The sequence below is a fragment of the Chiroxiphia lanceolata genome, chromosome 29 (genome assembly GCF_009829145.1).
Source record: "Chiroxiphia lanceolata isolate bChiLan1 chromosome 29, bChiLan1.pri, whole genome shotgun sequence".
In the NCBI taxonomy this organism is placed as follows: domain Eukaryota; kingdom Metazoa; phylum Chordata; class Aves; order Passeriformes; family Pipridae; genus Chiroxiphia; species Chiroxiphia lanceolata.
This window is the reverse complement of record NC_045665.1, coordinates 204,764-220,825: the sequence shown is the minus strand read 5'-3', so window position 1 is coordinate 220,825 and position 16,062 is coordinate 204,764. Positions and strand designations below refer to the sequence as shown.

The window sequence follows — 16,062 nt, the reverse complement described above, 5'->3', positions numbered from 1 at the left end:
CATCCCCATGTGCTGGGCCCGTGACTGCAGGAGCAGGGGAGGCACATGGGGGTCAGAAACGTGCGGCTCTGACCGGGCACGAGGGTGGTTTGTGGTGCCAGGGATGGTCCCTGTGCCCCCCACGCTGGGTACCCCCTGGGCAGTGCCAAACCCAGCCTGTGCCAAACCCAGCCTGTGCCAAACTGGAGGCTGAACCCAAGCCAGACCAGAGGCTCCAGGCTGGGTTGGAGTCTGACTGAAAGCGTTTGAGGGAAGGGGAGATAAAATCTCCAACCTCGATCCTCTCTCAGCAGTCCAGGTTTTCACCCACGCCCTTGGCAGAGCTGAGGCACTGCAGGTTGTGTCATTCCTCTGAGGACAGACTTGGGAAGGGCCCGAGCAGCAGAGGCAGCAAATCTCTGCCCAGCTGGGGTTTTGTTATCTCGGCCCATCTGAGAAGTGGAGCAGGGGCAGCAGATTGCAAAAATCCAGCAGGGAATTGTCCCCACCTCCCCCTGCCACAAAGGCCAGGGCAGCAAAGATGCTGAGAAATATTCCCTGGAGGGTCTCTCTACAGGGAAATGTTCCATAGAAAGTCTCTCTCTTGCACTGTTTACAACAAACACACAGGTTGGTTTCAGGCAGAGCCAACTGTGTTAACAGATAATTTTCCTTAGAAGTCCCAGATTTTTGGGCAAATCACCTCAGTCAACAACAGGGGAGTGATAGAAGTCAAGTCAAACTGAAGGGAATGGCCTGAAACAGGGGGATCATGGAATGGTTTGAGTTGGAAGGGACCTTAAGGCTCATCTCGTTCCAATTCCCATGGCAGGGACACCTCCCACTCTCCCAGGTTGCTCCAACCTCGGACGCTCCCAGGGATGGGGCAGCCACAGCTTCTCTGGGCCCAAGTGCAGCCCAAAAGCAGCTTCGCAGAGCAGGATTTGGGGGTCACCGTGTGCCCTGTGACACTGAGCTCAGCTGGGAGAGGAGCAGTTGGAGGGATCCCGGTGAGTCAGGAGAGCATCACCCCAAATCCCTCGTGCCTGACGTCTAATCCACGATGTCATCTCAGTGTTGACACATTCCTGCCTTTTATGGGACAAGAAGATGTAATTGCTGGGTGAGATGGGCATGACTTGTTCCTGGGCATGGAAGCCCCAAGTTCATCCGTGATTCACGGGAAAATCCGGGCTTGGGAGCTTCTCCCACTGCTTTGTTTATTTTTGCTTGAGCTCCATCCCTGTCTGAGCATCCCCGTTCCACGAGAGCTGCAGAGAGGCCACAGCTGAGGACTGAAAACAGGACAGCAACACCAGCACTTTGTCCCAGCCAATAGTCCAAAATATCACCCTCAGTGTTCCTGTGACCCCCCCAGACTCCCCTTCTCACAGCTCAGCTGCTGAAAATTCCCAGGAAGAACTAAAGACAGGTTTGATTTAAAATCTGGGGGACTAAAGACAGGTTTAATTTAAAATCTGGGGGGGGGGGGGGGGGGGGGGGGGAAATCAGGAGTAAATTGGATAAAGGCAGAGGAAAATAGGAACAGGAAAATCACCAAATCATTTCTGGGAGCATGAGCAGGACTTAGGACACCCTGGAGATGTCCCAGGAATGGCTGGATGTGGCACTCAGTGCTCTGGTCTCGTTGACAAGGTGGAAATGGGTCAAAGTTTGGACTCGATGACCTTGGAGGGCTTTTCCAACCTCCATCATCCTGTGATTCTGTTCACCTCGAACCACTTTGTTCCAGGATTGGGTCCCACTGCCATCAACACCACGTTGCAGAATTAGACTAAAACAGGATCTAAAGCCACGTGTGGGGTTTGGGTGACAAGGTTTTGGTGGAGGGGGCTCTACAGCCGTGGAAAGAGGAGCCAACACTAGAGGGGGTTTGCTGGCAGGACTTTGGTGGGCACCTGGTGCCCAGCCAGGGTCAGAGAAGAAGAAAAAGAGGAGAAATCCTTGATAGGGTTGGAATTACCCATGAAGGACTTATTTGGGCTAATGCAAATCCCTCGTATCCGCTCCCATTGGGCAACTCAGCTGCAGGATTCCTGCCCTGACCATAATCCATGGGGATTAACAGCAACAGTCATTTTTCCTTCACATGGAGGTTGATCACGTTGAGCTCTTGGTCCATGTGACACTGAGGACTTGGTTCTTCTGGGTCACAAACTGGGCTTGATCCACGTTGTCCGTGAGCAGATCCGTCGGTTTTGGTGCCGGTGTCACTTCCTGTGAAATACCTTCCAATCTCCTTCACAGGGAGGTGAAGGAATTAAGGTGCTATTAATAACTTATGGGACAATTACCATCCCAAAAGCACAGAGCATCAAAAGGAAAATACGGGAAGCTGAACACAGCGGATAGAAATGGGCTGGGATGTGTAATTAGAGGTGTCTCATGTCCCAGATAACCCTTTGGGAACATATAAAAGGTTCCTCAGCCCAGCTCCCTTCACTCACTGCTCTGCTCCAACACTCCTCCATCCCCATTGCTGAGAGGGTAAGTCCAGTTTTTCTCTTCCTCTGGAGTTTCTTTATGAACTTGCCTGTTTTCCTGCAAGTTTTGGTAGAGTTGGAGGAGGACACTCACTCCTCACCTCTGGACCTTGGTAGTGCTGGAGACCAAGTTCTTGTCACCCACAGGAGCTGTTTTATTAAAGCAAATGACAATAAAGGCTTTGGGCAGAGGCTCAAGTCGAACCAAACCAACAGAAAAGGTGGAAAATACAGAGAGAGGAAAGCCCAGAGGATTTTGTGGGAAATACAGAGAGGGGAGACAGGGGATTTTGTGGGAAATAGAGAGAGGAGAGACAGAGGATTTTGTGGGAAATACAGAGAGAGAACAGAGAGAGGATTTTGTGGACAAAGGACTTCAGAAGGCACTGGAGGGTCTGGAGTTGCTCATGGGCAGCAAAGGTTTTGACCAGTTTTTCTCTAAAAGGCAACTTGCATCTGAAAAAGTTTGGGGGGGGGGGCTGTAAAGCATCTCCCAATCAACCCTGATACCACTTCCTTACCCCTGAAGAACTAGAAATCAGGAAGAAAAAAGGGGATCCCAGAGCAAACTGCAGGATGTCAGTGTAATCCCATCCATCTGTGACCACGTGAGCGTTTCTCTCTCTCTCTCTCCCCCCTCCAGCTCCTCTGATCCTCCAGGAAAAATGTGCTCCCGGGGGTCCTCCTGCCACAGCCACGAAACCTCCTGCCACGAGTCCCACTCGTCCTGCCACGACTCGGGGCCCTCCTGCCACTACACCCTCCAGAGGCAGCCGGTGCAGAAGTTCAGCTACGTGACCCCCTGTTGCCCCCCCGTGCAGAGTTATTGCCCCCCCGTGCAGCCCTGTTACCCTCCCCTGCAGCGTTATTGCCCCCCGGCCCCCTACTGCCCCCAGTACACCAAGAACATCTGCAAGATGCCACCAACTTACCCCAAATATTAAAGGGAGGATCCAGCCTGGACCCACCGGCTCCCTCCCGCCTCGGGTGCCCTCAGTGCCTGAAATATTGAATTGATGCTTCTCTTTTCCCCTCTTTGATTTGACCCTCGAATTCCTCATCTGTGATTGGAATCTCCTCCAAAATAGGAGTCCAATTTGGTTTCATTTACTCAGCACAAAAGACTCAGCTGAGGTGGTTTTCCATGGAGCCGGGAATGATTCCTGACACACAGATGTGTCAACCCCCCCAAAAACACACAGATGAGACAATAAAATTTGATTTCCAAAAGTAGAAAGAGTTCATGATCTGTTTATTTACGTTTATGTGTTTATTTATATTTTAGATATATTTGTTTATTCTTTAACCTCTTTACCTGAGAATCATCATCACCTCTGACTTCTGAGTCACCCCTTTGCATTCTTTTCTTAAAACTTAGCACAAAATGCCCCAAAAGTTTCAAAATAATAAAAGCCAGTGATTGCAGAGACATTTCTGGGGCAGGTGAATGTGCAAGGAGCTCACCTGCACCCTATTTATTTATATATATTTATATACAGAATATATATTTATATATTTATGTCTGGAAGGAATTCTTCCCTGGGAGGGAGGTGAGGCCCTGGCACAGGTTTCCCAGAGAAGCTGTGGCTGCCCCATCCCTGGAAATGTCCCAGGCCAGGTTAGAGCAACCTGGGATAGCAGAAGGTGGCCCTGCCCCTGACAGGGGGTGGAAGGGGGTGATTTTTAAGGTCCCTTCCAACCCAAACCATTCCATGATTCTATTTAATGTAGAACTCCCTCACTCAGTCCCTCCCTCAGCAGCACCTCCCGCTCCACTTCTCACCCTGACTCAGAATCACAAACATTTCGAGGTGTCTGAAAAGTGCAAATGGGCACTTAGTGGTTTTTTCCCAACCCTCCTTCTTTCACTGGGCTCCAAATTGCTGTTTCCAGTGACAATTGCAGGCACTTAAAACTAAATGCTAAATGTGCGTCTGCTTTTTGCAGCCTGGGACTGCCCTTATCTCCCCAGCTGAGCCATCCCTTCCAGAACAGGCTCCTGTTCGGCTGCATCAGCTTCTCAGGGAGCTCAACAACCAGACTCAGCTGAAATTACTGAGCCTGAGAGCTGAACCAGACGATCCTCACGGTCCCTTCCAACCCAAACCATTCCGTGATTCTGTGAATTCACCCTCTCTCATGGAGAGCCGACCCCAGGGCCTTCCCCAAAAGGTTTTTATCAACCTGAATAAACCATTTCTCCCCCATTTACAACTCACAGCACTTCTCAGAAGGCTTCGGATTTTCCTGACTGAGATTGGCTCTGAAATATTTTCTCGAACACTTTTGGTTTGCTGAATCACAGCCTTGAAAAAATCAGGAAAAATAATCAGAGAGTCATAAAATGGTTTGTGTTGGAAGGGACACTAAAGATCAACTCCTTCCCTGACCCCTGAGTTGTTTCTGAGGCACTCTCCTGGATAAAAGTCACAGGAAAGGAACAATCACCCATTTCATTTTATTGATTGATTTATTGTCCTGAAATCTTGGGCCATTGTGAAAGAAACTTGAAGGTAAAAAAATGAGTAAAAATTACAGAACTGCTCAAATCAGATGGGACCCCAAAACAAGTTGGGTCTGAAAACAGGTTGCCAGGAGGGAAAATCCTCACACAAAAGGCTTTGAAACCCCCTCCTTCCTTGGAGGAGGAATTAAACAGGGTGATGTTGCAGCAGGAGTGAGAAGCAGTTGAGGGTTGGTGGATTCACAAACGGAATGACAAAAATTGGATTTGGGGAAGGTCCTTTTGGCGTCACCTCCTGTGCTGAGGCGTCGGGTGCATTCGAGCTCGTCAACAGGACCTCCCTCTAATCGAGTCCCCGGGAGCTGGGGCTGTTAATTACAGTGCCTTTTGTCAGGAAAAAAACTCCATCAATCAAAATGTGAGTGTGCCGAGCAGAGCAAGGGGCAGCACACGGGCCTGGAGTCAACACCTCTGACTTGTACGTTGATGCAATCCCGGTTGCCCAACGACAAATCACTTAATAACTCCAGGGTTAGGTGCATTTTTAATATGTAAATGTGCCTCAGCCTTCAAAATTCCCTTATAAGCAGATTGGGAAATTCGTTGTTGTCTATTATAGTGCTGAGGAAAAAGTCATAATGGCTTTTCCTGACGGCATCGAATTGGAAATGCTCAAAACCAGACACAGAAGATAAATATGAATATGAGTGTTTGTGTCAGCATTGCCAAGAGGTGCCTAATTTCTTGGACAACCCTTGGGAAGATATAAAAGTTGGCCATACCTTGTTCCTCCTCCATTCAGCATCAGCTCTCCGCGCTCTTCCTCTTGCTCCAGCAAAGGGTGAGTTGGATTATATTGATTTATCTTCTCTTGAGCAGCAGAAGTTGACAGAGGACTAGTTCTGTGTTTAGACCTTGCCTTTGTCTTAGAAATTCCTTGGCTGGGGGGATCAGGTGCCTGAACATGTTGGCTACACCGAGGGTGCTCGTGGTTTGCTCAGAGATGGGATGATAGAAAAATAGGAGTACTTGAAGGAGCAGATCCACAAAGACACAAAGTCTTTGGGAGCCAGCAAGGAATTCATTCCCAAACTCGTTGGTGATGGAGAGGGAGAGAGCTCAGACAAATCAGTGTAGAAGTAAATTTGAGAAGTAAATTTTACCTTAAGTAGCATCTTGGCAGGGAAATTCCTGTCAGAGCTGGACCATCACAGAGCATCCCCCAAAAGCCAAGGCAGAGTCACTGGCAGGGCCACAACATCCCAGATATTACAAAACACAGGAAGACAACACTTCCCATCCCACTACAGGACAAGAGCCGAGGAAAGCACGGGAGGCCCCAGTGGGTCTCAGTGTACCAGGCTGACAGGGTCTCTCTTCCCTCCAGCTCCCGGCGCTCCGGAACGATGTGCTCCCGCAGCTCCTGCCACGACCACGAGTCCTCCTGCCACGGATCCCGCTCTTCCAGCCACAGATCCTGGTTCTCCTGCCTCAGGTCCCGCTCCTCCTGCCACGACTCAGAGTCCTCCTGCCACTACCCCGTCCAGAGGGAGCCGGTGGAGAAATGCAGCTTCGTGCCGTCCTGCTGCCCCCCCCGGGCAGCGCTACTGCCCCCCGGGCCCTTACTGCCCCCAGATCCCCTACTGCCCCCAGGTCCCATATTGCCCCCAGGTCCCCTACTGCCCCCAGGTCCCCTACTGCCCCCAGTACACCAAGAACATCTGTAACCTGCCCCCAGCTTGCCCCAAGTATTGACAGGATCCAACCCCGACTCCGGACCCACCGGCTCCTCCCTCGGACGCTCTGACCACGGCTCGTCTCCTCCTCCCTGAAATCCTGCCATGTGCCTCCCTGGGATGAAGTGTTCCCCTAATTAACATCTGTGGTGTCATTCTTTCTAATTATTCGGGAAATGTCCTTTCTAATTATTCAGGGCTTTAATTGCTGTTGGGGATCTTTGTCTGTTGTGCATTTTCTGTTTCGGACTCATCTGGGTGTGGGAAATAATAAATCCGGCAGTTCATGAGACCCTTGTTGGTTTTTAATTTCTTTATTCTCTTTTTCCTTGATTTTTTTTTACATTTTTTTCTGGGTTCTTCAGTCAAATTTCCTCATATTCTCAAAGTATCCCAACAGTTGGTGGCAAATAATTCCCACATTCATTTGGGAATGAATGGAAGACACATTAGTAGAGGGAAAAGTTCTCAGTTACCAAAAATCTACATGGGCATAAGGGTTGAGCAGAGTAAAGCTTCCCTTGCTTCCAGGGGTCCACACAAATTTTTGTCCCATCATTGTGAAAAAAAGATCAGAGAATTCAACTTGAATTCAAACTCAGCAACTCCCTGACAGGAGGGTGTAGAAAAGTGGGGGTCAGGCTCTGCTCCCAGGGAACAAGGGACAGGAGGAGAGGAAACAGCCTCCAGCTGTGCCAGGGGAGGGTCAGGTTGGACATCAGGAGGAATTTCCTCCTGGAAAGGGTGTTCAGGCCTTGGCAGGGGCTGCCCAGGGAGATGGGGGAGTCCCCAGCCCTGGAGGTGCCCAGGGAAGGACTGGCTGTGGCACTGAGTGCTCTGGGCTGGGGCCAAGGTGGGGATGGGGCACAGGGGGGACTGGATGCTCTTGGAGGTCTTTTCCAACCTAATTGATCCTGGGATTCTGTGATAGCTCATTAAATGGAAGGGCAATAAGTAGGTCACAGTTGCTCTTTCTCAACATGCAATAATTTCCTCCAAGCCCAATGCCAGACCTTGGGTAAATAAATATAAATATAAATATTTTCAAATACCTGAACACGTCTGAGCCTCTGAAAACAGAAGCCACAAACTGCCCTGGAAGGTCTGTGAGCAGAGGATGATTAAACTCTTTAAGGGTCACATTTTCTTTAACAGGACCTGAATCTGAAAGGTTCAGAGATGCCTTTTGAGTGGGTGTAACCAACAACACCCCATTTTTGGAAGGTTGTTGACCAGGCAGAAAGATTTTGGAGGAACACCAGTGTGATGCTCCAGGACAAAGCCTGGGGGAAGGAACTGTCACACCAGCACTGATTTTGGTGGCTGGGCAAGTGCAGGTCTTGGTCTGGGACCCACAACTGAGTCACAAAATGTCCCTGAGGAATTGGGGCCATCCTCCCTTGTACAGAACTCACCACAAGCAATTGTGTTGCCTCTGGCCTGAAGAAAAGCTGCAGGACACCCACACTTTGGGAGGATCTTCTCCTTCTCACTCAATAAATTGCTCTAATGGGCAACATTTCCCCAAGTTGATGAGTTTCTTTTTCTTGGGCTTCAAAATCTGGGTCAAATGGGGTTATAAATCCAGCTTTAGTGACAGAACCCAATATTTGCTCAAACTTTGGTTCCCTTTCTCTGAATCCTTTGCTTTCCACACCTCTGCAGGTGAGGTCAGGGGGGGGAAAAAGCATAAAAATATCAGTGAAGGAAAGAGAAACCAAGGAATGGGAAAACTTACTACACTCCTACCTTGCACAGAGCTCATCATCAGCTGCTTTTCTCTGATCTCAATAACCTTTGATTCACGTGGAACGATCTGATGGGATCATCCCAATCATCTGCCAACTCAAGGAACATGTGAAGCACCAGAAACATTTTCTTTTTTGCCACACCAGGGAACCGAGGAGATCCCTCCGGATTTTCCAGCTTTGTGCCATGCCCAGGAGTTGCAGCTGATAATCCCATTATTTCCTCTTGGCATTCAGCAACAGGCAAATTAAAGTCCTGAGCTGTCACCTGCACCCAACGGGAGACCTTCCCCAGGAGTCAGCATTTCTGGGCCCTTTCTGTCACTGATGCAATCCCAGTTATCCCCTGGCCAGCTAATTAACGCCCGTCAGATTAGTGTCAGTCTCCAGGAAACGGGAGAGAAGTGACTTCAAAAATCCCTGCGTTGGGAATTACCTATGGGATGGGACATGGTGTGCCAAAGAGGAAACACTAAAAATAGGGATTGAGGGCGGAAATAATTAAACTGTCATTGCACAGAGGTGTCTCATATCCCAGATAACCTTTGGAGGGTATAAAAGGTCGCTCAGCCCAGTCCTCCTCAGTCGCTCGCCTTCGCTTCCAGAAGCTTCTCGCTGCAGCTGAAGAGGGTAAGACCAATTTTACAATTTCTGCTCTGGCTGAGAGAGAAGAAAACTCCACAAGAGGTTTTTGTGGACCTCCTGGGAGCTGGGACTTGGTTGAGTTCCTCCTTGTGCCCCTGAGGAAGAGGGAATGGTAGGTGGAGGGATGGGGATCACCGGGAAGGGGCAGCAAAGGCACTCGAAGGGATCCTCGGGTGGCACAAACTCTGAGCTCTTTCACAAGGGAGGTGGGTTTGGAAATGGGCTCATGGGGCTCCAATTGGCTTGTAGGGACCTGATTCCACACAGCAGCTCCCAGAGCACACCCAGCAGATCCACCAGGATTGCTGGGTCTGGATTAGGCAGGAAAAAAGAAAGAGAAGCTGGAGAATCAAGACTGGAGATGTTGAGAAAAATATTATTAAAAAGGGGGAGAATACAAGAAGTGAACTGAGTTTCCTCTCACCACATTGATCTCTTGCTCCACACAGCTCTGCTGATACTCCAGAAGATGTGCTCCCGGGGGTCCTGCCACGACTACGAGTCCTCCTGCCACGGATCCAGGTCTTCCTGCCACGGATCCCGCTCCTGCCACGACTCGGGGCCCTCCTGCCACTACACCCTCCAGAGGCAGCCGGTGCAGAAGTTCAGCTACGTGATCCCCTGTTGCCCCCCCGTGCAGCGTTATTGCCCCCCCGTGCAGAGTTATTGCCCCCCCGTGCAGCGTTATTGCCCCCCAGCCCCCTACTGCCCCCAGTACGCCAAGAACATCTGCAAGATGCCACCAACGTACCCCAAGTACTGAGGAAGGATCTGATCCTGGCACCCGGATGTGCTGCCTCGTTCCTCGCCCAAGGCCTCAAGCTCACTGCTGTGCTCATGGCTTTCCAGCCTTTCTCCAGCCTTTCCAGCCTTCTCTCCAGGCAAACAGTCCTAAGAAGGGTTGGAGGTGACACCATTTGGGGGTGAAGCCTCTTGGTCTCATGAGTTTTGAGCTGTTTGTCCCCTCTCTGCTGGGAACAGTTTCCTCCTTGCTTTGCTGCTTCACTCTCCTGCAAGACAATAAAAATGGTGTTTCAAGCCAACTGAACAGTTCTGGGTGTTTTAGTCACCACTCTGTCACACGGGATGGATCGATGGGCCAAGGTATGAGTTTAACAAGGCCAAGTGTCGAGTTTTCCACTGGGACCACAGCAACCCCCTGGGAAGCTCCAGCTGGGGGAAGAGTGGCTGGGAAGCTCCAGAAGGACCTGAGGGAGCGGGGGGGGCTCATCCCAGAGAAAAGGAGGCTCAGGGGGGACCTTCTGGCTCTGGAATTCCCTGACAGGAGGGGGGAGCCAGGGGGGATCAGGCTCTGCTCCCAGGGAACAAGGGACAGGAGGAGGGGAAACGGCCTCAAGCTGTGCCAGGGGAGGGTCAGGTTGGACATCAGGAGGAATTTCCCCATGGAAAAGGGTGTTCAGGCCTTGGCAGGGGCTGCCCAGGGAGGTGGGGGAGTCCCCAGCCCTGGAGGTGTCCAGGGAAGGACTGGATGTGGCACTGAGTGCTCTGGGCTGGGGCCAAGGTGGGGATGGGGCACAGGGGGCACCCCGTGATCCTGGAGGTCTTTTCCAACCTCAGCAATCCTGGGATTCTGTGCTTGTCTGGTGGCACCTGTGTTTTCTTGTGGGTTTGGAGCTGTGCTTTAATCCCTGCTGAAAGCAGCTCAAGTAGGAGGAATGCCAAGGAAACATGAAAGCCATGGGAAATGCCTGCAGCTCCCAGCAGTGATCCCAGGAGCACCTCAGGCAGAGGGCTGGAAGGGTTAATTGGAAACAAATCCTTGCACTGAGCTCAGCACACGTTGGGGGGTTTGGATTTCCAGCCGGGGGCCTGACCTGTGGATTCCTGTTTTCCCTGCATGTTCCTGCTTTCCTAGGGCTGCATTTGGAAGCAAAACAAAGCAAATCCTGCAGGGTTTGCAGCTTGCCTTGGAACACCCTCAATTAAACAATTTCTCCACTGTAAAATAAGGGAAGGTTTCCCTGGGGTGACTCATCCACCCACCCCGGGCGTGGGAAACAGGCTGGAATGAGCCGAGCTCTGCAATGCCCAGTAAATGAGCAGTTGGTCTGTAAGGAATGGGAATTCCCTATTTACAGGTTATGGAGAAAATCGTCATTACAGAGCAACAGGCTGAAAAGGAAAAGTGGCCAATGGGATGCAGGGAGCAATTAATTACTCACCTGCATGTGGGTTGCTGTCCCTGCCAAGAGGTGGCTCATCTTCACACGACCCTTGGCAGCTGCGCTAAAAACTCATTTTCTGACTCATTCTTGCCCTCCCTGCAGGTGGGTGTTGAGGTAGGGGAGCTCTGTGTCCACAGCAGTGGGTTTGTCTTCAAGCTGAGACTTTCTCTTGCTGCCCCAGGAGTCCAACTTTCTCCTCTGTGACTGACCACGGAACATTTCTGTGCCTTGGAGTGAGTCCAGAGGAGGCCACAGTGTTGGTGAAGGGACTGGAGCCCTTCCCCTATGGAGACAGGCTGGGAGAGTTGGGAACGTTCAGCCTGGAGAGGATAGCACTCTAAACAGCCTAAAGGGATGTTTCTGCTCTGTTTAATATGTGTTAAATAACGTAACAGCAGATTTCCACAACCAGGATAAACTGTGGGAATCCCCGAAGGATTAATGGGGAGGAATTTGTTTCCCAGCAAGAGTTGCTTCACTGCATCCATAATCCTCCAATCCAAACAGACAGTATTACTCTACTCCTGGCATCTTATGGAGCCTCCTAAATCCCTTCACTCCATGCAAAATTTAATTGGGAATTTTTTATGTCTCTAGGTTGAATCTTTTGTAAAATCAGTGATGGGTCTCTCCATGGGATCCCTGCAGATCCATCTCACAGAACTTCAAACCCTTTTGATATTCACATCCAGCTCTAGCAGTGGGGGTTTTGGCTCTCTGGATGAAGCAATGCACCAAATCCATACAAAGTCACACATAAAACTGCCTTATTTTCACACATAAAACTGCTTTATTTTCACCAACATCTCTTACTTTACCTCCCTGCTCAGGATTCCCCATATTTCCAGTGTTGGATTCTCCTGGAATTTCTCTGCAGGCTCAGGAATCCCCTTGGCTGTTTGAAGAGGTGCAGGTACTCAGCTGGTGTACAAATCTCAATCTCTAATTAGATGATAATGTATGGCAGTGACCTGGTCTCACCTGCTCATTAGCATGAGGCTGAGCTCAGTTAAGCCCATGTTTTAGTGAGCAGGAACACTGACCTTGGAAAGACCTTGCCTGGAGAAGTGGTGACTTCATGGCCCTCTGAACCCCTCGAAGCAAGAGCAGCTCCTCCAAGCTGTGATGCAGCCAAGTTTGAACAGCAGTTGCCCAACAGAACTGGGTGAAAACAGAGGGTTTGTGTCCCCAGAAGTCAAACAGAAGGTTCATGATGACCTATCGTGTCCTCAGCGTCCAAGATTTTAGTCCTGGCTGAGCAAACACAGCCTAAATCTTCCCTCCTTCACCTCAGCAGAACTCAGGGTGTCTCCAGAGAAGCTGTAGGACACAGGGGAGGGTGGCCAAGCAGCAGGATCAGCCCTTCTCCTCAGGGTGACCTCAGACACAAAACCTTCCATCACGTCAGTCACGGTCCCGAGTCCCCTGAATTTCCTCTGACAGCAGAGAGATAATATTTTATAAAGATGTGGTTTCATTTGAAATCCTCGAGGTGCTCAGGACATCCCATGGAGCCTTCAGGCAAAGCAGATATTAATGCTCATCATTAATGAATAATCACGAGGTGATCATTATCATCGGCACTAATGGCCGTCCATGGGTGACTGAGAGGTGAGCACAGAGTTATTCCAGAAATCACACCTTCCATTACTCGAGGGCAAAGTGGAATTTGAAAAGAATTGAATAGGAATTTTGCAGATCGAGTTGTGCTGAGCATAAACAGGATGCAAAACTTCCAGAGGGGTTTTGCATTCGGCTTTGATTTGAATACATCAAAAAGGAGTTGGAAAAATACGGACCCCGACTTGAGCCGAACTCCGGATTTCCACGGGGAATTTGCACAGTCCTGTGCACCTAAATTGTCTTGGCAATGATGTTGGCAAGGCCTTGAGCTCAGGGGGTGTTTGGGCATGGTGGCATTGGTGGGGCTGTGCAGGGCCAGGAGTTGGACCTTGATGATCCTTGTGGGTCCCTTCCAACGCAGGACATTCCATGATTCCATGATTCTATTCCAAGGCCAAGTGTCATCCCCTGCATGGATGGGATGAGACAGAGAGGGGTGAGATCTCAAGAACTTTCTGTTCCCTATTTGTCCTTCTGATGACCAGAGACCCCACTGGGCTTCACCATTTCTTCACTCAGACACGAAACACAAGGCCATGGAATTACCTTTCCTGGAATTCTATTCTAAAAATCATATCAAGGAGCGACTGACATCCAGAAGCCTCTGGAATCCACTGCACCTCAATCTTAATGAGGATTTTGATGTTAATTAAGCACTCTCCAGCTGAACAAGCCACGGAGGATCTCAATGTAGCAGCTTTACCATATGCAAAACAAGCAGGAAAAAAACCCTTTAAAGAATCCCACAAGAATTAACTTGACATTAAAAAACTGTAAAAAATTCACACAACAAATTGATAATGACACAAAATTGAGGTCTTGGTCAAAACCCACGAGGCAAAGACTAACCAGCTGAAGGCCCATTGGGTGAATAAGTGCAGGCTGAGTGCGTAAATCTCGAATTGCTGGGGGGTACCTCATGTCCGGCAGGGCAAGCCCGAGCTAAATAAAAGGTCTCCAGGTCCCTTTGCTCCTCACACAACTTCACCTCTCAGCTGCTACGGTAAGTGGTACCTATTAGCAGTGGTGGTGATGGCTTGGGGTTTGGTCAATGGAAATGTGTCTTTGTGTTTGATCTTTGCAGGGCGTTGGACTGGATTGACCTTTAGAGGTCCCTTCCAACCCAAACTGTTCTCTGATTCCATGCTCTGCAGCTCTCTAGGAAATCCAGATCTTTTGAGCCTGTTGGTCTATTGTGTCTTGCAATAAGTAGGGAGGGCAGAGTGGAAAATGAGCCTCTTGGGGTGGAAGTTCAGGGAGTGATCTTCAGGGAGGAGGGAAGTTGGATGAAATCTCTCTGGGATAGCGACAGGTGGCTCAATTTCTGTAAGGATCTTTCTTGGCAACTCAAGGAAGTTTGGCACCTCAAGGAACTCCGTAGGAAGCAGGGTGGGATGTGGGTACCACCCACGGCTTGAGGCAGCAGCACTTCTATGCCAAAATAAACACTGGACTTGGAGAGATGGGTCGTGTCTGAAAGTCTGTTGTGTTTCAGGTCCTCACTCCGTCCACCCTCAACCACACTCCCAACAACATGTGCTCCACTGGATGTTGCTCCACAGGATGCTGCTCCGTCGTGAAGACCAAGACCGTGTGCTGCAGCCCCTGCCAGAAAACCGTGTGCTGCAGCCCCTGCCAGAAAACCGTGTGCTGCGAGAAGAGCGTGTGCTGCAGCCCCTGCCAGCAGTCCTGCTGCTGCGACCCGTGCCAGAAGACAGTGTGCTGTGACCCGTGCCAGAAGACTGTCTGCTGTGACCCATGCCAGAAGACTGTCTGCTGTGACCCGTGCCAGTCTGTGTGCTGCGACCCGTGCCAGAAGACCGTGTGTTGTGAGCCCTGCTGTGACCCGTGCCAGCAGGCAGTCTGCTGTGACCCATGCCAGAAGCCCTGCTGTGACCCGTGCCAGACTGTGTGTTGTGACCCATGCCAGAAGCCCTGCTGTGACCCGTGCCAGCAGGCAGTCTGCTGTGATCCATGCCAGAAGCCCTGCTGTGACCCGTGCCAGACTGTGTGCTGTGACCCGTGCCAGAAGCCCTGCTGTGACCCATGCCAGCAGGCAGTCTGTTGTGATCCATGCCAGAAGCCCTGTTGTGACCCATGCCAGCAGGCAGTCTGCTGTGATCCATGCCAGAAGCCCTGCTGTGACCCGTGCCAGACTGTGTGCTGTGACCCATGTCAGAAGCCCTGCTGTGACCCATGCCAGACTGTGTGCTGTGACCCGTGCCAGCAGGCAGTCTGTTGTGATCCATGCCAGAAGCCCTGCTGTGACCCGTGCCAGCAGGCAGTCTGCTGTGACCCGTGCCAGAAGCCCTGCTGTGATCCATGCCAGCAGTCCAGCTGCTGTGACCCATGCCAGTCTGTGTGCTGTGACCCGTGCCAGAAGCCCTGCTGTGACCCCTGCCAGTCTGTGTGCTGTGACCCGTGCCAGTCTGTGTGCTGTGACCCGTGCCAGCAGCCCGTGTGCTGCACCAAGGTGTGCCAGAAGTCCGTCTGCTGTGTGCCCCGGCCCTGCTGCTCCTCCTGCTGCTCCTACGTGGTGAAGAAGCCCGTGGTGGTTTGCTGCAGCCCCGTGCAGTGCTGCACCACTGTCAGGAAGTGCTGTGTCCCCTGCATCCCCATCCAGCAGTGCTGCATCAAGAAGAGCTGCTGAGCTGTCCCTGGGTGGCAAAAGCACCTCTGCCAGCTCCACGTCTGGTGTGCGACGAGAACAGGCCCCAGGAGATGAAAACCTGCTTGTTTGCCTCTAGTTCTCATCACGATGGAGCCAACACGTAGGGATTTTCTTCTTCTTTTCAAGCTTAAGCTGCTGCTTCTTTCTGTCCTTTAGTTATTGAGTATCTTCAATTTATCACCCATAGTATAAGGCAAAGAGCCATTAGATATTAGTGGGGTGTTCATTCTCTTCTTGGTGGCTGGGACTTGGGAGCCCTTTGCTGGCAATGTGATCACTCTTCGTTCCCCCTCTTGGCTTGTAGACAATAAAACTGAGCATTAAGCAAAATGCAACCTCTGCTCTTTTGGTTGTTCTTTCCTGGCTTTGCCCAGAATTTGTCCTCAATCCGGTGCCATCTGTGCCTTTGGCTGCAGATGAGCTCCAGTGGCACAGCAGGACATTTAGGGAACAAAGAGCTGCCCAGTCTGCTGGCACAAATAAGGTTGTGTCTGAAGCAGAGCAGC

At 50.7% G+C, this 16,062-nt stretch overlaps 3 protein-coding genes across 3 annotated transcripts; all 3 read left to right on the top strand.

Moving 5' to 3' along the window:
- The first annotated feature begins 3,148 nt into the window (after positions 1 to 3,148).
- Positions 3,149 to 3,427, top strand: LOC116799895 (putative small proline-rich protein 5). The gene has a single exon (XM_032713360.1). It carries the CDS (start codon positions 3,149 to 3,151, stop codon positions 3,425 to 3,427), a length of 279 nt encoding a protein of 92 aa, XP_032569251.1.
- Positions 3,428 to 6,353: 2,926 nt separating this feature from the next.
- Positions 6,354 to 6,702, top strand: LOC116799900 (putative small proline-rich protein 5). Its single transcript, XM_032713365.1, is given in 2 exon segments — positions 6,354 to 6,536; positions 6,538 to 6,702. Coding segments are annotated over 2 exon segments (348 nt in total).
- A 7,717-nt stretch (positions 6,703 to 14,419) lies between these two features.
- LOC116799891 (keratin-associated protein 5-5-like) lies at positions 14,420 to 15,869 on the top strand. Its single transcript, XM_032713354.1, has one exon. It carries the CDS (start codon positions 14,420 to 14,422, stop codon positions 15,533 to 15,535), a length of 1,116 nt encoding a protein of 371 aa, XP_032569245.1. The 3' UTR covers positions 15,536 to 15,869.
- Positions 15,870 to 16,062: the final 193 nt, after the last annotated feature.

Coding starts and splice junctions, on each gene's coding strand:
- LOC116799895 (XM_032713360.1), top strand. CDS start 3,149: ATGTGCTCCCGGGGGTCCTCCTGCCACAGCCACGAAACCTCCTGCCAC.
- LOC116799891 (XM_032713354.1), top strand. CDS start 14,420: ATGTGCTCCACTGGATGTTGCTCCACAGGATGCTGCTCCGTCGTGAAG.